This window comes from Schistocerca nitens, chromosome 5 (assembly GCF_023898315.1).
Source record: "Schistocerca nitens isolate TAMUIC-IGC-003100 chromosome 5, iqSchNite1.1, whole genome shotgun sequence".
In the NCBI taxonomy this organism is placed as follows: Eukaryota; Metazoa; Arthropoda; class Insecta; order Orthoptera; family Acrididae; genus Schistocerca; species Schistocerca nitens.
Genome location: NC_064618.1, coordinates 606,002,924 through 606,025,076, shown reverse-complemented (window position 1 = coordinate 606,025,076; position 22,153 = coordinate 606,002,924). Strand labels below are relative to the sequence as shown.

General features: G+C 36.6%; 1 protein-coding gene across 5 annotated transcripts in view; it reads left to right on the top strand.

Annotated features, from left to right (window-relative positions):
* The window catches only part of LOC126259356 (INO80 complex subunit D), a 234,900-nt gene that overhangs the window by 34,034 nt on the left and 178,713 nt on the right, over positions 1-22,153 (top strand). For 4 of the 5 annotated variants that reach the window (XM_049956088.1, XM_049956087.1, XM_049956086.1 and 1 more), the window contains 2 exons: positions 12,556-12,681; positions 13,448-13,649. In XM_049956088.1, the coding sequence (XP_049812045.1) occupies positions 13,597-13,649 (53 nt within the window). In that variant the 5' untranslated portion in view covers positions 12,556-12,681; positions 13,448-13,596. The remainder of the gene's footprint in view (positions 1-12,555; positions 12,682-13,447; positions 13,650-22,153) is intronic. The other variant, XM_049956089.1, reaches the window with a different exon arrangement.

Here is a 22,153-nt window from a genome sequence, read left to right as displayed (position 1 = left end):
ACCTCGCTGTTTGGTCTCCCCCAAATCAACCAACCATAGAGGGAAGCAGGGGGGGGGGGGTGTAAAAATTGTAGAGGACAACCAAGAGATCAATATAGGAAGCAGATTCAGAAGGATGTAGGTTGCAGTAATTATTCAAAGATGAAGAGTGTTGCACAGGATAGAGTAGCATCGAGAGTTGCATCAGACCAGTCTTTGGACAGAAGATCACAATAATAATAATAATAATGTTAAACAGGCTAACGAACTTTCATGTTGTGGAACATTTTGCTATGTAAAACATTATTTATTTTTTCCATAAGAATAACTCCCCAACTTCAGAACCATAGAAAACGATAAGTTCATTATTTTTAAACTTATTGTCAAATTAAAATTATATGCTGGACCATAATTTGAACCTTTAGCCATGTCTTTCACAGGCAGTACTCTTAATGACTGAGCTAATGAGACTGATATGTTATCTGCTTTGAAACTTGTTTTGGTTGCTTGTTACTTTATAATTAGTAATTCTGAGATAGCCAGAATCAATGGCGTGAGGTAGGATATTTATTGCAAGGACGCCATTTTTGTTGGAAAAGCCTGAGGAGACAGCAACAAAGGCAGATAATAAGTTAACTTTTTGTTATAAGCACTACCATTTTGATCAAACTCAGTACTTTATGGTGTCCCATGGGACTTCCAATTCTGACAGCCCAATTAGGCCAAATAGACCATGATGAACATGATTTTACACACAAATAGTACAGGAAGGATCAAAATTTCAACTAAATGAAGACAGATACCAAATATTGGTCCACATAAATTAAAGCTAAAATGAAGAAGAATCGAATGAAGAAGTTGATGAAGGCAGTTCAGAGGTGATTCAGATGACTACATAGAGCATCAGCAATGTGTTCCACAATCTGGTGTTTCAATTAAGTACATCTGCCTACATAGCAGTGATCATGGAAAGTGCTGCCATGTTGCAAACACTCCACAAGAAATGGCGTGTTTATGTTACAGATTTATATTAATTGATTAATCACTTCTAATATCCTACAAATGGCAACTACTACACAATTCCCAGACATTACAGTACATGGATGAAACACAGTAAAGTAAGCCATGTGACTGCTTTGCATCTGTCTATAAAAATGGTGTAGTGTTGCAATTTCTGCAAAAAGTAGGCTTTTGTCTAATCCAAAGTGCCAGTCGTGGTCAGAAACTTCACAATTCAGTCTAGTGTGCTACCTTCCTTTGGAATCAGATTGCTCTGTTTCTGATGTGATAAAATCATTTAACTTGGCCAGAAAAAATCTCTCAGTGTAGCACTAGCACATTTGCGACAAGTACTAGAGGCTGTTCAAAAATCATGCTCCGTTACACTAACTTTGGCAACTTTTTCAGAGGCAAATACATGTTTCCTTACTATTAACTGGAATGTCAGTGGGCATTTTGACCATAGGAATCTACTTGCAGACTTATTCAGTTCTTATAGAGTAGATATTCCCAGGGTGACTGAAATCCACTTACTTCCTACTCAGACATTTAAAGTCAGGAATTTTAATTGTTTGTACCCATTGTCCATCTAAAAAAAGCATTCAGCCATGTAAAATGGTGCAAGATGCTTGAAATTATCAGAAAAATGGGTATAAACTGCTGGGAAAGATAGGCAATACAAAATGTGTACAAGAACAAAGTGATAACTTTTAAGAAAGGAAGACCAAAGGATAAGTGCCCAGATTAAAAAGAGCGTAAGATGGGGGTGCAGTTTTTCTCCCCCCTCTGTTGCAGTACTTATCATCTTTGAATATAAACTGTACGTGTATGTATTTTTCCAAGTGTACCTTTTTAATTGTTTATTTCACTTTTTTTACTAGATGTAGTTCAATATACCTTCTAAAACATATGAAACCAAAATATGTAGAATGCCTGGTTAGATGTAAGAGAGGGCCTGAGGTCCTAATCTTGCCAGGTTAAATAAACAAACAAACATCTGATGGCAAACTGCGATGGGTTGGCTTGCTTGCCGTAGTGATGCAGATGATCTTATCACAGATGCAGTCAAATTGGAGGGCTATCTGTGGGGAAGCCAGACTAACATATGATTCCTGAACAGGGATAGCAGCCTTTTCATTGGTTACAAAGACAGAAGATGGAGGATTGAGTGATCTGACATTGTAACAATAATAAATATAACCTTGTTGTGTTGGCATTGTGATTATCTGATAGCAATAGGTAATTACATGTCCCAAGGACATGCTGCTCAATGCCTTACTGATGATATCATCCTCTTAATATTTCAGAAATCAGAAAGAATGTGAGCCTTCCCGCCTCCTCCCCTTTTCCCATACCACCAGTTGGGATCTCTGGAAGGGGGCTACTCGGCATGAAAGTTTAGATCCCTTAACCAAGTGTGTTGGTAAGAGAAATAAGATATATTGGTAAGTAGTGAAGTGTGAGGGCAGGAAGAATAGGATTCGTGGTCAGTTGAATAATGGGTTATCAACATAAAATCAAATAAGGGTGACCAAGGAGTAGGTTTAATAGTCAATAAGAGAGTAGCAATGTGGTTGAAATACTATTAACAGAACTGCTATGAAAAGCCCAGTGAACTATTACTATAACAATATTAGGCACAACACCAAGATTCGGGATAGGCTTTTAAGTACACGAGTTGCTTTACAATTCCTATTAGTGGCTTCTAAGGTTTGTAGAGGAGATATAGTACATAAAGTTTTGATAAGGAACCCATGTGCAGAAATGTACTGTATGGGTGTAAAATAAATTTGAAGATCAGATCACTTTCAGGTCCCCTGCTTCACACACACACACACACACACACACACACACACAGAGGTCTGATGTGTGGATTACAGGAGTTGCTTCACATAGCAGCCCTGCTGTCATTGCACAAGATTTATCTATGATGCATGCTTTCATACACATGGTCCACAAACTCTAGTGTGTGCTGAATAATTTTGCTGCACCCAGAACTCATTCAGAGAGATCTTCTTGTGACTGTACAGCAGTCTCATACACGAGACTTCATATCACCTCACAAGTAAAAGGTGAGAGGAGTTACACCTGGCTACCATGGTGGCCAAGGAGTAGGTCCACCTCGACCTATCTACTTTTTGCCATGTCTGTAGATATCACATGCAAAATGTGTGGGTGCACCATCATGTTGGAACCACATTTGCTGGTGTAGCGACAGTGACAATTCTTCCAGTGACCGCACTTGTACATCTTGCAAGAATTCAAGTGGTTTGGACCCATTAGGTGGTAATGGAAGAATGTACAGCCCAGTGAGGTGACCAACAGTGACTTCACCTCTTATATTGATAGCAATCCAATGTTGAATTTCATGTGAAGTGAGTTTCATCTGTAGAAAGAACATGGCATGGAAATTCGAGCATGTCGACATAATGTTGTAGAAGCCACAATCAGAAATTGCCCATAGTGGAAAATCTGCTGGAGTCATTGCATGCACATTCTGTCGGGTGGAGTTACTCGTCACACAGAATGTGCCAGACACTTGTGTGTAGCAAGTCGGTGGCATGGGCAGCGTTTCAAGCACTCATTGTTGGGTTCTTTTCTGTGTGACTAAGGACAGTCTCCTCAAAACTGATAATGCACTGCATTTGTGGAGCACCACAGTCAACCCTCCTCATTGCAAACATATCGGTTTCTTGCAGCCTTTGTTGTAGCTGGAGAAAAATGGTATGTAATGGACTTTTGCCTGAAACCTAAATGTGTAGCAGTCTCTTTGTTGTGCCTGTCTGCAGTCCAGTGTCTCCTCTATGTGGTGAATAGCAATATATCCTTTTCATAATATTGTTGTACTTTTCATTGTTTGTTCGTGAGGCACATGTTGTAAAGCTCTTATCATTATGTCCTGTTTCATTGCATATTATCAACACCTCTGTGCACTACTTGATCATGTATTCCACCACCCCCTACTGTCTCAATCGTCCTTACTGTTCAGTGACAGATTACTGGGTGAGCAGAATGCTGATGCAATCGTTATAAACAGAAGACACGATAACTCAGGAGAGTGATGACTGTGCCCTCTTCTCAGTTTGCATGCATGTCATGAAGTGGGAGTTTTGAAAGTGATCCAATTGTCAGACTTATTTGATATCCAAATGGTACCTTTACAGGCATGGGTTTCCTATCAAATCTTTGTCTATTAAATCCTCTCTGTGACACCTAGAAGCCTGTAACAGGAATTGTGAAACATCCTGTATTCGTCCCCTAGCTCTGCAGATGATGAAGAGATTCAATTATGTTTGATAAGATAAAATAAATTATTCAGTTCATTAAGGGAGGTGAAAAATTAGTTGTGATGGATGAATTCAATAGTAGTAAAAGGAAGGGAAGGAAAAATAGTGAGAGGTCATGGATGGGAGAAAGGAATGACAGGGAAAATGAATTGATATAATTTTATACACAGCACAGTTTAATCATTGCAAATATTTTGCATAAGGTTAAATATATGGAAGAGGCTTGGAGGCACCAGAAGGTTTCATGCAGATCATATAATGGTAAGACAGAGATTTCTAAACCAGGTTTAAAACTAAATCACATTTACAGAGGCTAACATGGACTCTTGACCCTAAGTTATTGGTTATGGTTGACATATGACAAGTAACCACTTTTCAGAAAGCCGAGCAATTGAGGTTGTGAAAGAACAGTAGTTGTTGAGTGTGTCAAAGGGAGCATTGCGCTGTGATTGACCAAAACAGGTGAAAAGTAAACAATAGAAGAGTAATGATTAGTAGGTTTGAGAGAGAAAATAGTGAGGGTAGAAAATTACTATAGTTTAAAAGACAAGGGCCAGTATAAATTATTGGATAACACATGAGATGCTGAATTTAATTGTCAAAAGTGAAAATATAAATCCACAGTAAATGGAGTGGGCAAAAGGGAGTGCAGAAGTTAGAAAAATTAAATTGACAGGAAAATGACAAAACAGGAATGGCTAGAGGAGAAATGAAAGTCTGTGAAGCTGCTAAGAAATGAAAACTTTTTGAGATTGGTAGAAGCTGAAATCTGGGATCATCAGATTGGTTTGTGTCCTGAGAAATGTTGGATCACGAGAAAGAATACTAGTGCTACAGTTTCAGAGTCAAACCTGCATTTATAGCATTTGTAGATTTAGAGACCTCCCCATGAACCATGGACCTTGCCGTTGGTGGGGAGGCTTGTGTGCCTCAGCGATACAGATGGCCGTACCGTAGGTGCAACCACAACGGAAGGGTATCTGTTGAGAGGCCAGACAAACGTGTGGTTCCTGAAGAGGGGCAGCAGCCTTTTCAGTAGTTGCAGGGGCAACAGTCTGGATGATTGACTGATCTGGACTTGTAACATTAACCAAAACGGCCTTGCTGTGCTAGTACTGCGAACGGCTGAAAGCAAGGGGAAACTACAGCCGTAATTTTTCCCGAGGACATGCAGCTTTACTGTATGATTAAATGATGATGGCGTCCTCTTGGGTAAAATATTCCAGAGGTAAAATAGTCCCCCATTCGGATCTCCGGGCGGGGACTACTCAAGAGGACGTCGTTATCAGGAGAAAGAAAACTGGCGTTCTATGGATTGGAGCATGGAATGTCAGATCCCTTAATCGGGCAGGTAGGTTAGAAAATTTAAAAAGGGAAATGGATAGGTTAAAGTTGGATATAGTGGGAATTAGTGAAGTTCGGTGGCAGGAGGAACAAGACTTTTGGTCAGGTGATTACAGGGTTATAAATACAAAATCAAATAGGGGTAATGCAGGAGTAGGTTTAATAATGAATAAAAAAAAATAGGAGTGCGGGTAAGCTACTACAACCAGCTTAGTGAACGCATTATTGTGGCCAAGATAGACACAAAGCCCATGCCTACTACAGTAGTACAAGTTTATATGCCAACTAGCTCTGCAGATGATGAAGAAATTGATGAAATGTATGACGAGATAAAAGAAATTATTCAGGTAGTGAAGGGAGACAAAAATTTAATAGTCATGGGTGACTGGAATTCGTCAGTAGGAAAAGGGAGAGAAGGAAACATAGTAGGTGAATATGGATTGGGGGGAAGAAATGAAAGAGGAAGCCGCCTTGTAAAATTTTGCACAGAGCATAACTTAATCATAGCTAACACTTGGTTCAAGAATCATAAAAGAAGGTTGTATACCTGGAAGAATCCTGGAGATACTAAAAGATATCAGATAGATTATATAATGGTAAGACAGAGATTTAGGAACCAGGTTTTAAATTGTAAGACATTTCTAGGGGCAGATGTGGATTCTGACCACAATCTATTGGTTATGAACTGCAGATTGAAACTGAAGAAACTGCAAAAAGGTGGGAATTTAAGGAGATGGGACCTGGATAAACTGAAAGAACCAGAGGTTGTAGAGAGTTTGAGGGAGAGCATAAGGGAACAATTGACAGGAATGGGGGAAAGAAATACAGTAGAAGAAGAATGGGTAGCTCTGAGGGATGAAGTAGTGAAGGCAGCAGACGATCAAGTAGGTAAAAAGACGAGGGCTAATAGAAATCCTTGGGTAACAGAAGAAATATTGAATTTAATTGATGAAAGGAGAAAATATAAAAATGCAGTAAATGAAGCAGGCAAAAAGGAATACAAACGTCTCAAAAATGAGATCGACAGAAAGTGCAAAGTGGCTAAGCAGGGATGGCTAGAGGACAAATGTAAGGATGTAGAGGCTTGTCTCACTAGGGGTAAGATAGATACTGCCTACAGGAAAATTAAAGAGACCTTTGGAGAGAAGAGAACCACTTGTATGAATATCAAGAGCTCAGATGGAAACCCAGTTCTAAGCAAAGAAGGGAAGGTGGAAGGAGTATATAGAGGGTTTATGCAAGGGTGATGTACTTGAGGACAATATTATGGAAATGGAAGAGGATGTAGATGAAGACGAAATGGGAGATAAGATACTGCGTGAAGAGTTTGACAGAGCACTGAAAGACCTGAGTCGAAACAAGGCCCCGGGAATAGACAACATTCCATTAGAACTACTGATGGCCTTGGGAGAGCCAGTCATGACAAAACTCTACCATCTGGTGAGCAAGATGTATGAGACAGGCGAAATACCCTCAGACTTCAAGATGAATATAATAATTCCAATCCCAAAGAAAGCAGGTGTGACCGAACTATCAGTTTAATAAGTCACAGCTGCAAAAAACTAACGCGAATTCTTTACAAACGAATGGAAAAATTGGTAGAAGTGGACCTCAGGGAAGATCAGTTTGGATTCCGTAGAAATGTTGGAACACGTGAGGCAATACTAACCTTACGACTTATCTTAGAAGAAAGATTAAGAAAAGGCAAACCTACGTTTCTAGCATTTGTAGACTTAGAGAAAGCTTTTGACAATGTTAACTGGAATACTCTCTTTCAAATTCTGAAGGTGGTAGGGGTAAAATACCGGGAGCGAAAGGCTATTTACAATTTGTACAGAAACCAGATGGCAGTTATAAGAGTCGAGGGGCATGAAAGGGAAGCAGTGGTTGGGAAAGGAGTGAGACAGGGTTGTAGCCTGTCCCCGATGTTATTCAATCTGTATATTGAGCAAGCAGTAAAGGAAACAAAAGAAAAATTCGGAGTAGGTATTAAAATTCATGGAGAAGAAGTAAAAACTTTGAGGTTCGCCGATGACATTGTAATTCTGTCAGAGACAGCAAAGGACTTGGAAGAGCAGTTGAACGGAATGGACAGTGTCTTGAAAGGAGGATATAAGATGAACATCAACAAAAGCAAAACAAGGATAATGGAATGTAGTCAAATTAAATCGGGTGATGCTGAGGGAATTAGATTAGGAAATGAGACATTTAAAGTAGTAAAGGAGTTTTGCTATTTAGGGAGTAAAATAACTGATGATGGTCGAAGTAGAGAGGAAATAAAATGTAGACTGGCAATGGCAAGGAAAGCATTTCTGGAGAAGAGAAATTTGTTAACATCGAGTATAGATTTAAGTGTCAGGAAGCCGTTTCTGAAAGTATTTGTATGGAGTGTAGCCATGTATGGAAGTGAAACATGGACGATAACTAGTTTGGACAAGAAGAGAATAGAAGCTTTCGAAATGTGGTTGTACAGGAAAATGCTGAAGATAAGGTGGGTAGATCACGTAACTAATGAGGAGGTATTGAATAGGATTGGGGAGAAGAGACGTTTGTGGCACAACTTGACTAGAAGAAGGGATCGGTTGGTAGGACATGTTTTGAGGCATCAAGGGATCACAAATTTAGCATTGGAGTGTAGCGTGGAGGGTAAAAATCGTAGAGGGAGACCAAGAGATGAATACACTAAGCAGATTCAGAAGGATGTAGGTTGCAGTAGGTATTGGGAGATGAAGAAGCTTGCACAGGATAGAGTAGCATGGAGAGCTGCATCAAACCAGTCTCAGGACTGAAGACAACAACAACAGATTTAGAGAAAGATTTGGACAACGTTGACTGGAAGATTTTCTTAGAAATTCTGAAGCTAGGAGGGCATAGCTCAGGGAGCATAAAAGTTATCTGTAGCTTGTATTGAAACTAGGCTGCAGTAATGAGAATCTAAGGATGTGAAAGAGGTGTTGATTGCATCCACCATGTTGTTCAGTCTGTATGTTGAGTAAGCAATAAAGGTGAAAAAAGAGAAATTTATAAAGGTAATTGAAGTTTAGGGAGAATAGAAAGTATCTTTGTTGTTTGTGGGTGAAGTTGTAATTCTGTCAGAGGTGCAAACGATGCTAAAGAGCAGTTAAATAGAACGAGTAGTATGTTGCAGAAAGGTTTTAAAATAAATATCAACAACTCAGTGGCAATGAGATACAGTCAAATTAAAGCAGGTAATGCTGAGGCAACTAGATTTGCGAATGAAAACAAAAAAATAGAAAATAGTAAATCATTACACTATTTGACAGCAAAATATCAATGTCCAAAGTAGAGAGGATATAAAGCCGATGGGCAGTACTGAGAAAACCGTCTCAGAAAAAGAGAAATATGCTAAAATTGTATATAAATTTGAGATTCAATATTTGCATGGAGTGTAGCCTTGTATGGGTGTGAAATGTCAATGATAAACAATTCAGACAAGAAGAGAATAGAAGCTTTTGAAATGTGGTGCTATAAAAGAGTGCTGACAACTTGACGGGTAAATTGGAAAACTAATGAAGAGTTACTGGACTGAATTGAAAAGAAAATGAATTTTTGGCACAGGTTGACTAATAGAAGGGATCAGTCAATAGGACACATTTTCACGCATCAGTGAATAATTAATTTGATAATGGAGGAGAGTGTGGTGTGTAAAAATGTAGAGAGACATCAAGGCTTCACTATGATAAGCAGATGTTCAAGAGGGTGGAGGTTGCAGTAGTTAGACAGATGATGAGACTGGCATAGTATACTGGCAATTGCATCAAATCATTCTTTTGACTGAAGACCACAAAATTCTGCTTCAGTTAATAATAATATGAAGTGGAAATTTTGATGACAGTGGTTAGTACACATTATAACTATAATGGAAAACTCTGTGCCACTTCTTCTCTTTGAGCAGAAATTTTGTAAAAAATGAAAAACAAAGTAATAAATAAAACAAAATATCTTGCCGTGATGACACATTAAGTTGGGCCAGATGAAACACTTTCTGAAAACTTCAGCCAAAGGTGGAGAATGTTTCAATTATCTCTGCAAAAGTTAAATTGAAAGAAAAAGTATTAGTTGAACCTGACATCTGAAAAATGTTTGGTTCAAACTTTAAGTCAAAAATTACTGTCCATGAAAAGGAGGTGTGGGTATCATTTGAGGAGGTTATTACTAAATTCTTAGGCATAGAAAAGGCATATTTTTAGTTTAGCCAGCATCCTGTGGAAAACTTCAATAATTTGGGTTGTGTATTAGTTGAGCATCAAAATTCACTTTTTGAGCAATCACCTTGATTCTTTTCCCTGACAATTCATGATATTAATGAGGAACATGGCGAGCACTTTCGGCAATATATCAAAATTGTGGAGAGATGGTATGAAACCCGCTGTATACGAATATGACGGGCACTACTGGTTCTCACCTCTCAGAGATGTATAGTGGACAGTGCATCTGAGAAAAAGCTGATTTAGATACTTTAAGAAGAAGAGAGAAACAAAGTTTAAGCCAGTGCACACACATTTCCTGTTAATAAATAGGTGATATCATATTTATACTACAGTAAAACTTTGTTTTTCTAGTGTATAATTAAATCACATTGTGACAAAACTGTATATGATAGGTCAGATATGGATTGCTTGCCCAAACAACCACGAGATTCAGAAGCTGTTACTCAGCAAAAAGTAATCAAAAATAATTTCGTCTTTGGCCTGCTAGCAGTTACATATGACTCTTGACATTTGGTCTGTAGCCTCTCATACTTGTAGCAATGAAATTTAGTGAATCCAAAATAGATTTGTAAGAATTGCTACAAAAGCCACTCTATACCAGTTGAACAAAAATGTACACATTCTTTACATTTAATAAAAATCCCTTACGTTTTTGAGTCCAAGTCAAAAGAATTCGCTAATAAAGTTAAACATCACACCACAATTTCATATGAAATGTAGAAAACAAGCCACCCAACTCCAGAACCAAATTCTCCAAGAGGTTAATAAGAAAACAATTTTTCATATAACAAAATCTCGACATACAAACAAAAAAATATCTTAATAAAAACAGAAATCACTGTGAAAACCTCTGTAATTAGACAGAAGGTATGTGCTTAAATCAGATGCAGTCCTTTGAGGAAGAACATGGGACCCAGACCGGCTACTAAATGCCAGTGCTGTATTTATATTTTATGTGCTACAACAAACACAACCTGTGAAGTTTGTAATCACACTACTCATGTAACTGGCGTAAAGTCAGATGTGTTTCATTATTTATCTTGATCATGTATCACTTGACCATGAGCCACACTTCAAACTACTGGAGGAAAAATAAATCTTATAAATGTGACAGTGCCACTAACTGTAATCCAAACACTAGTTCTTACCTACTGCTAGTAAGTAATCAGTCCCAGTTGCTAGTGAGACTCAAAATGATTTTTAATTGAACTAAGTGCTAGAGAAATTGTGTTCCAGTTTATGGTTTTAAAATGTTATTTTATAATATTTTAAATCAGCACTGCAGCAATGTACCAGTCTAGATTTATGTATCTGAGCAGAGTAACATTATAGGCTTGTCTGCTTACAAAATGAATTTGTCTGTTGTGATGCAGGGGTGCTGTGATCTTGAGGACATGGGGCAGATGATAGCATTTCAGTTATGAATTTTTTCCTCTGTTCAAACTCCCAGACTGCAATGAAAGTCACACAGCACATGCTCCATCAAGAGGTTTGTGCAGTTTATCTAGGATGGACTCATTCACGTACAACATCTAGGAAGGAGTTAATATTCTACTGGATAACGGCCCCCATGGGAAATAAAGTCAAAAACAAGTGATAGTTGCAGTAGCCTAGGAGGTCTGTTTGCTATGTGATGTGGCACAATGTAAAGCCCTCCATATGCCACGATGCCACTGTTGAAGCACAGAGTCATGTAAGTGACTAATAACAAACCACAGTTGATGAAGGCAACCAACAATTCATCTGACCTCAGCATTGTATCTTCCAGCCACAGATGTGAAATGAAGCCCTGAATCATCCCCGGTCTATCAACTGGCCTATGAAGTAAGGAGTCCTACAGCTCAATAGGGCACCATTGTGCAGTATTTCGTGTTGTGAATTCTGTGAGACATATTTTAAAAAAATGTGTTTTGTGTTGTGATGAGGGCAGCAACTAGCTTACCTTTTTATCTGCTCTCTATTTTAACTTACTGAGTCAGATAAGGTTAATTTTTTTTAATTGTGTGTAACAATTTCCTAAGTTAATTAGGAAGATAGTTTGGTATGTTGTCATAGTGGCTGGTTTGTTCATTTTTTGTGAGTGCTCATCCAGCCACACTTAACTCTGTTACTGTTTTAGCCTCGTCTCTGTTGAGCTTTTTTTCAGTAAGGTGATTGGTTGACTGGCTGACTGAGTGCAAATGTTCAATTGATTGTGAGTGGAATTTTATTTGAACTTGTCTCATACCTTTAAACATTTGAACTGTAGTCACTGACAATTTTGTAAGGCAGGCTGTAACCGTAGGGTTGAGTGCCTCAATAAATTTTTAAGTGTGTGTGTGTGTGTGTGTGTGTGTGGTTTATTTCCCAGTGTTCTTGTTAATATGCTATTTAAATTGTTTCATTATAATGATACTGCTTACTCACAAATTTACATTTATGTGTAGAAAAAGGGAAATAAATTTTCATTTTACAAATAAATGATTGAAAGCTAGAATTTGAAAATTTTAACTGTTTTCAGTTTTCTGCAGTCTTCAGTACATAGCAGACAGGTCTATTGTTTACACATTACTGAAATATATCTTGCAGTCTGTCTGATTTAGGATGAGTTATCTTACAGAAAGTGCTGTGTGTATATGAAGTTTTTTTATACAGTTTTGTTAAATACTCATTCTTAAAATTGAAATGATTTAATTTCAGTATGTCATAATGTGCTGTATTTCTGTTTGTTTCAGAGATATTTCTGTATTTAGGGAAGAGATGGCAGCGTTAACTGGGAGTTGCATTTATTTAATTCAGCATCAATGTAGTGTCAGAGTTCATTGGAAACTAGTTTTTTGAGCGTCACGTAAGCAGAAAAGGTAATGAAAACTTCATTGCATTTTTCATATGTGCAATTTTTCATTGGTTGTTTTAATCAGTTTGGTGTGTACCACATCTGCCATGTGATATTACATTGTGTAAAGTATGAGTTTGTGTGTACACAAAAGATGTCTGCTCAGAAAACATTAAAATTGCATTTTCTTGTCTTAATTTCAGGGTGTACACTTGTCATTCATTCATACCAATAATAATGTTTTTTTGCAAAACTTTCAGCACTCTGATTGTTTATTCCACAACAAATGCACATCTGATAGCATTTCAATGCAGTGATTAGTATACTCCTCAAATAGTTAACACTAGTTAACTATTAGTTGGAAGCAAAAATTATTCAGTTTTCTTTCTTTACATTGAATTTGCCTATTAATGAAACCGTGTTATACTTTAGGTTTCTAGTACCCATACATTGAATTGCATGTATTTGTGGTGTTTGTTTGGATTCTTTATTTGTACTTCCATCTTGTATATAGCTATTTTCTGCCTTACAATACTGTGCAAATAGAGCATGCAATTAATTTAAGTGAAGTTGGTATAAGGTCTAATGACTTTTGTACAACAAATTTTAGTTCCATTTGTAAGTGGTCTTTTAGGTTTTAGAAAAAGAGGTGTTCATTTTTATTCTTCATTACTGTTTTCTTTGTTTTTGATTAGTTTTTAGTGTATTTCCCAAAATTTTATTATTTTCTTAACTTCTTATTTGAATAATTTTTTCTTTATAATTTGAGTGAAATGCTCTTTTTGTTGCAGAAAATGGAGTTTATGATTCACCAGTATTTTAGTACTTTTCTTTCAACCATTAAAATAAATAGGATTCAAGAACCTAATGTAGTATGCAGGTTAATGGCTTGTTTGGGAAGTCATACAGCTAAATTTTGTATTAGTCAGCAATGTAAATAATGCTTCAAAATGATGCAGAAATGTACAGTTTAGGGTTAGTAGGAAATGCAAGGTATGCATAAAACAGTTTTATTTGTTAAAACTCTTTTGGCTTTGTCACAAACTTATCTCCCTGCTATGTGCTTGGGCAAAATTCTCTGGTATTAGAATTTGGAATGTAATCGAATTGAATTAGTGTTTTCTTTTTTTTGCATGAAAATTTGTTGAGTATCTACAGTACCACTATTAGTGTTGTCAAGTACTTTCATTTAGCTTACAAGATACAAGTTGAGCCATCAGGAACCTAATCACAGGACAAAAGTTTTGAAAACACAAACAGTTTCATAATTAAGGGGACAAGTTGCAAGAAGAGAAAGTGCTCTCCTTTATTATGTAGCATCTGTAACTTAATTCCTGATAATTGAAGCTTTTTAAGAAAGAAGTTGATTTTGGTGAAAATATTCTTTGCCTACAAATCTAACACTTTGGGCTAAATCAAACAGTGGAAAATCCAGAATGGAATGGCAATATTATGAAAAGGGTAGATTGCTACTCACCATGTAGTGGAGGTGATGACTGTGACTCAACATCTCCACTTTATGGTCAGTAGCAGTCTATCCTTTCCGTAATATTGTCATTAACACTTTGGGTAACTTTTCCTGAGCTGCTTCACCTTTCATAATTATAGGTGATTTAAAATATGAGGTGTTTGATGTTAACCATTATACTGCCTTGCTGCATTCCCAGTAAGTTTAAAATAATTATTCTACTACCAAAATTCAAATTTCACAAATGTCTTAAACAATTTCCATCTCTCTTCTCTCCCTTCCTTTGTCTAGTCTGAGAGCAATAACTTGTGACTCTGGAAGCATTTCTGTCATTTATTACTCAATGAAAATCCATGTGGTTTGTTTAAACTGGAGTAATATCTTACAATTTATTTGTGTTGCACGACTTTTGATCTTAACACATTTGTAAGAAAATAACTATGTCCTTTCATGATTCTTTGTAACTGGAAATCACATGTTTGCTTAACACTTTAGCTGAATTGATAGGTTCCTTCAAGGGATGCTATCAATTTGGAATTTGAGTGTTTTTGAAAAAATTGTGTCTTTTCGTGCATTTGATAAGAAGAGGCAGAGATCAAGGTAATCACGTTTGCTTGAAGCAATCCATTTTTAGTGTGATATAATAGATACAATAGTTCTTAGACTGTTGTAACTATTTTAGAAAAAGGAAAAATGATTTAATGTTAAATCTTCAGTTGTGAATTTTAAATCATTTTCAGTAATCAGTTTTATTTTCATAAATATATCAAAACATGCAGCCCATGAGACAAATTTACTTTTTGGAGTATATTGAATGCATCTTCTGGCAAACACTCTTAAAATGACCAAAATCCTTTGCTTCTACCAATCATGTTATGATTTCTCTGCTCCTGTTCACTGACTGAAGCTGTGCATTTTCATTTTGCCCTTTGCTGGTATTGCATTGCATGTGTGTATAGCAACTGAATTATTATTATATCAAATAGAAGTTGTTGTATACGTAATTTGTGAATGCAACACTATTACAGTAAAAAAAATAAATAAATAAACTACTCATATTTTGCCTCTTTAATACAGTTTGCCATTTGCGGTACTGAGTAATAAGAATGTATGGTATTTATATGTCAACAAAAAAGTTTTTGCACCAAGAAAAATAAAATGAATGGGGAATGGACCTTTCCAGTAGTTTTAAATATTGGTAGTGGTGTTTTGACTGCCAGTTTATGAAGTGAATCTAATGATATGTAACAAAACATTTAAATACTAGTGTCATAATCAAGAGGAGACAAATTTAGTCTGGTTGACATTCTGATTAAAACCCTTCATTCTATTTTTTTAAAATCATTTTGGGTGGATATTACACTTGTTCATTCCATAAGACTGTGGCAAATATTTTTCTGTTACTGTCAGAAATCAGCAGTGCTCTGTCTTTATAAACATCATTACTGTCCCTTTGTCAGTTGTAAAACAGGCATGAGTGGAGACATCACAGTTGATCATACCATTGTCTCATCATATTCAAACTTGAGTTTTAGGTAGTCATCCCCCACGCCCCCTCACTGAAGATTTGCCCATTTTTAATTTTTTTTCTATTTTTCCAGTCCTCACTATTTTTCACTATTTGCTTTTGTAATGCTCTACCTGTAAAACATAACGTGAAGAAGGGGTAGTATTTTGCACAAAATACGTTCAACATTCACTATAAGCTTTTTACCTGTTATTTCTAATTGATATGTTCTACATTTTTTTAATTCTAAAATCGTATCTTGTTTTTATTTGGTGCAAAGAGGGTAAGAAGTACTGTCACAGCACATTGTGCATACTGTATTAAGTCATTGTATTTCAGATGTACTGTATGTAAACTGTTAAATGATTCCTGGGGGGAAAGGCTATTCCAACTATGTGTAAAAAATCAAATATTATAGATATTTGTGAATAAAATTCCACTTGTTATAAGATTTTGGTCTTTTGTTGGTTGTTTAGTTGAGAGAGAAGACACATTGTACTGTTGTGTATGGATGTAATTACCAACCTGAGATAATTCCTTTTGCGGGATTCATAGAATAGTAACATGTGATTTGCTGTTGTTAATATTTTGAGCTCTTCATTTCTTGCAGGTGCAATAAATACATTAACAGTGCTGAAGAGCATATTATAAATGATAATATAGTGCTGACTATACTGAGAACATCATATGTCCAATGATATCAATAATTCTTTCATTTATTCTTCACGCATTGTTTCCCTGAAGTCCCATCATGAAAGAGAGCCTTCAGTTATCTGGAATGGGTCAAGTTACTTATTAACTGGCAGAAGCAGTTCATGTGTGAAGATAACAGTTACTTCTAAAAAAGACATTGAGCCTCTTCTTAGAATATTCAGATGCAAATTTTATCAACTTTGTATATTACTTCTGACTTTTCACATGAGATTATATGTAACTCTCAAATTTTTGATATCTGAGTCCATAGACAATCATATGAAACTTACGCTAATGCTTTCTGTAAGTGAAAGGACTCTAAATGTTGAAGAAAACAAGATGGATGTGAATGTTAGTGTACACTATGTGGTATTTTTAACTTGAGTGGGAGACATTGGCAGTACTTAGTATTTGGATTACTCTTTTATTCCCTCCAATTGTAATTGAATGATGGCGAATAATCATTTACTTCCTCTCATTGCACATGTTGTACTGTACATGGATTCCCAGGGGTTGTAAAGAAGTGTTTTCTGCTTGCTTGTATTATGCTGAAGATTATACTGCAAGGTTGGAATTAATTTTAAATTCAATGAAAGCTGCTATAGGACACGTTTATTTTATCATTAGTATTACCACCATGTCTCTTTCCATAATATTTGCGTGCTCTGTACCTCAGTTTCTTCCACATGCATTTAATTCTGAACTTGTGCTGCCTTGCTTGATTTTTACTATTGAGTGACATAGTAGGTTTTATGAAGTAATTGTAAAAGTAACACTTTTGCACCTTAAATCGGTGTGCATACAACAACATTGTCCCTAATATGTTCCAAAATGCCTTGCATAAAAACAGGATTTTCTGTTACACATACCTCAGGTTCTGTTGGTGACAAAAATGTGGAATCGAGTGTTTTGATAGCCCTTGGTCTGAGGACCACTTTTATACCCAACAGAAGGATTGTCTTAGTGTCACTATCCTACAGGAAAGGGGCCAATGCATGAGTATTACACACTCCCTCCTGCTTAGGCAAATGAAGCAAATCTGTTAGTTCTTTTTACATTTGTTGCGGTCTACAGTGGGTTTGATAGGACTTAGTGCCATTAGGTAATGAGTATGAGTAGTACCTCAGACCCCCCTCCCCCCCCCCCCCCCAAAAAAAAAAAAAAAAAAAAAAAAAATTGATTGTACTATATTTTTGCTGTCACCAGTGGACCAAAACCTAGCCACAGTTTCCGAGACAGCTATGCACAGCAAATGGCTATAATTTTTATAATGTATTTCTAAGATCCCAATCTTGAATAACCTTGAAAATTTTCTTCGTATCTTTTATCTGTTTGGGAGATATGTAGTTTCAAATTTACCCTTCTTGCACCCACGTGAAATCCTGTTTGCAGTGAAAACTTAGTTTATAAAGTGATGTTGCATGGAGAAATATGCTGTAAAGTGCCTCTGCTATCATCTGGGAAACAATAGTTATAGTACTGAAGCACATGCAAAATTTTTCTACATGTAAAATCCAGTTTGAGGTGTAAAATTAGGTTTGTGTTATTTCAATATCATCTAAGTAAACTATCTAAATTTTTTTGACCAGTACAGTTCTCTTCATGTGAGTTGCATGCCCTGCTCTAACGGGGAAAAGAAGGAACCAGTGGAAAAAGGCTCCCATCGGGGCACAAAAATGTGAATATGTTCCTGTTTGTTTAAAAGACTTTGACTGGAAATGGGTACCAGTTCCCTAGTCTGTCTTCCTCAGCTCCTATAAAAATTTTCCCAAAAATGACAGGCAAAGTATATGGTAGTGACAGTGAGGAAGAGAGAGATAGTGACAGTGAGAAGAGACAGCAGCAGTAAGTAAGAGAGGAATGCAATATTAGCAGTAAGAGAGAGCAAGAGGGAGAAAGGGGATTGTGGCTATGACACAGGAAACAATGGCAGAAAGACATATAGAGATAATGACAATGAGTGGGAACTTTTGGGAGTTTAAAGTGAGTTGCACGTTAAAAAAGTGTGAATATGTTTGCATGCTAAAATGTTTGGGAAAATTTTTAAAAGTGCGGAGGAAGGTAGAGTGAGGCAGCTGGTACTCCTCTTTTCAATCAGTCTTTTACGTAAACGGGAACATATTCACATTTTTTATGCTCAGATAGGAGCATTTTTCTGCTGGTATAATTTGTACCCAGTCAATTCATCTAGAAAACATTTTGAGACATGATAAACATTTCATGTGGCAAGAAAGCCATGTGAACAGGAAACCCATGTGCAAATAACCCATTAAATTCAATAATTTTGAGTGTTGATACAGGCACAACAATGAGATTGCAAGTATTGTTCAGAGTAACAAGCATAATATCGAAAGAAGAGTGACCAAATGAATTATCATAGAATCACTATTATAAGAAAAAGATGTGTCTTTATCAAATGCAAATAACGAGTCATCTTAATATCTACTTTAATATGACAGAGAGAAATATTTTCTTTATATTCGTGGGCATCAAGAAGAAATATGATGCACAGAAAGACAAAATTTTTTGGATATTTGAAATGATCTGAAGCTAAACAATAAGTTCTAGAAGCTAGAAGGCAGGAAAACACCCCCCCCCCCCCCTCCACACACACACAAAATGCATTTGTCAAGATAAAGAAAAAATGTACATCTACCAACTTCAACACAGTAAAAAGAATTTTTAAAATTTGCAAATACAATACAAATTTTAAAATTAAATGTTTAAATAAATTGAACTAAAAGTAAATTCAAAATTGTTAAGGCTTTCGTGGCCACTTGTTGACAAACTGCCTATTGGCTTCTGTCTCGGGTTCTTCGGCCGACGTTCATCTAATGATTTTTCTGACACGCACTGAATGAGACCGACCACGTAATAAAATTCGCCGACACGGAAGTTCTGGCTGTAGAGAAGCACTATCACACGCGCTTGTTCAGAGAAGCTGTAGAAATCCAAAAACATGCGAACAGTTTCAACAAGAAAGAGGAAAGCCTTAAGGTAAACGGATCCTGGCTTCCCGTACTGCAGCGAACGACCGTCGCAGGTAGCAAGAGGAGAACCGCACCGGAAATGACCGCGGAGAAGCCCTCGGACGTTGGCGCGCCAGGTACATATAGCCTGCGGCCGCGAGCTCGCCTCCAGTTCACCACCGGCAATGGAGGGTGAAGCTTTGACAATGCCAGCCACTCGTGCTGGCGAAACGTCAGAAAAATCATTAGATGAACGTCGGCCGAAGAACCCGAGACAGAAGCCAATAGGCAGTTTGTAAAAGTAAATTGCAGGGAGTGTCTTTACTGAATGCAGATAGAAAAAATGTTTACCGCATACATCAGTGTGGATACACATGGGGACTCACATAAAGGTGATTGACTGTGATGAGAGGAGCTCATTTGTACTAGCTTAAAAATATTTTTCCCACACAAACAAATATCCTTATTAATTTTCTGGTAGATTAAAACTGTATGCAGTACAAAGACTAGAACATCACCTTACATGGTCATTGCTCTTAACTTAAAGGGCATTACCCACAATATTCACTGCTGAAAGTTTGAACTTTGAACTTTGATCCAGCACACAGTTTTAATCTGACAAGATGTTTCATGTCAGCACAGACTCCACTGCAGAGTGATAACTTCTCCTGGTTCTCATTGTGTCTGTTTATTTTGTAATAAAACTGTTGTGAAGCAGACGGAGTCTCGCTCCTCTGTATCCTGGTGTGAGTTTCCTCATTCTACTGAGTTCTGTTAAACTAAAAGAAATTCCAGCTAGAGGGCCTCCGCTCACATAATAACTGTCTGGACAAATCCGTGTCTCTGTCTGTATGTTCAGACTACTCGCTGCCCATGACAGATGCATCATTATAATGATGGGGATGATGACACCCTGTGATTTCAGCATATATCTCCCTTGGTGAAATTGTATGTGTGTATCCTCTTTCACCTTTGTGGGTCTGATTTGTAACTTATACCTATGTTGACTTTCATGATTTGCTTCTTCTTGTTCCTCATCTACACACACACACACACACACACACACACACACACACCTGCACCTGCCTGCCTTTATAAACATTTCTTCACTCTTTCTTTCTTTCTCCCCACCCCTATCCCATTCCTCTCCATTTTTATTTTGTGTGTGATAGTCCATTTCTCAGGATTTTGCGTATTTTTCACTTTTAATCACATAATCTGTATCGTAACCTGTGTACTCAAGCGCATACTTCTGTGTTTGACTGACTGATGTGCAGGCTTTTCATGACGAACTTAGTGTGTTCAGTTCAGCAATTGTTCGACCTTCATCACTGGGTTTTCATGTATCTGTAGGTTCAAATGTTTGCGAAAGTAGAATGTATAAAATTAGCAGAGTTCTCTTGGAAATTAAAAACTTAAGATCTTGCAGTAAAGTGCCATGCCACTTACTTTGCTTTAGTATAAATGTATACCATGTGTGAAGTAGTATACATGGAATGCTTTTTGCCTTTCTTATTGTGTTCCCAGTTTTCAGAATTCGATCAGTAACATCCAGCCAGAACTTCTTCCTAACAGAATTTGTGTGTTAAATATTTCTTATGTACACAGAGCTACACAAAACCTTCACTCAGTAAGCAGAAAACAGTAACCAACTGAACAAGTTCACCATACTGCAGTAAGACATGCAACTAACCCCCCCCCCCTCTCCCTGCCCTCCCCAAGTCCCCCAGTGCTTAGTTCAGTAGTCCTTCATCCTTCTTGACTGTAAGGGTGGATTTATCAGCTTGCTGCATCTCTGGCACACTATTATTACATGGGTATACAGTGTATCCATCCTGTACACATTTCGAACATCATTGCTCACATCACGATTTCAAGGCAGGACACAACCTGTCGCGAGTCTATACATTTTGGTAAAATGCAACGTAACCTGCATCATATAACTGTGTTTTTGTCCTTTTTGACATTTTTTTCTTTATTGACACAAATAATAAAACATACATGGTGAAAACTGTTTCAGTTTTTACTGATGAGCCCGTATAATTTAATTAATTAATTTTTATTTATTTATTTATTTATTAAATTTAATTCCCAAATAAATTATATAATAAATAAAAATAATAAAAAAATAACAATAAAATAATGAAAATAAATAATTAATTAACAGGTAAATAATATATAAATAATATGCATTTTAAATACATTATTTTTATTTATTTATTAAATTTAATTTATAAATATATTGAATATGGCATGTTATGTGACTTGTTTTATGTTTTATTTATGTAATTACATATCTAATTCAGTGGGAGATTGTATACCAAATTCAATAACATTTCAGATCCTATGAAACATTTCCACCTTATTAACAGGCTATTCCTTGTCATGCACATGTGCTGCACTGAATGTTAATGCGACGGTACATGGAATCCAAACATCAGAAAACATAATGCTAGTGATAAGTATTACTATAATAGTAAAATGAGCGGCATGAAGTTTCCATGTGAGATCAGAATAATTTTCAAGAGTGCTTCTAAACTCAGTTTTGAACTTTCCTGAGAAATAAACTACAATCCATTAAAGAAGCATGAATAGGCAATTTCACTGAACTGCTTTAAACAGAGTGAAGCAAACTGCCACTATTATATTGAGTATTTCTATATATGTGCAGCATTCGTGAAGTATGCAGTAGCTGTGTGATGATACAGTTAGAACGGCATGTGTACAATGAGGTGTTGTAATGTTTAGTGGAAGAAATGCAATTTCCTGAATTGTAATAGAAGCTTAATGGTATTTGTTATCATTTTATTAAGAATTCTGCTGTTATTGCTTGTAACCTTGAATGTATAACGTTCACTAG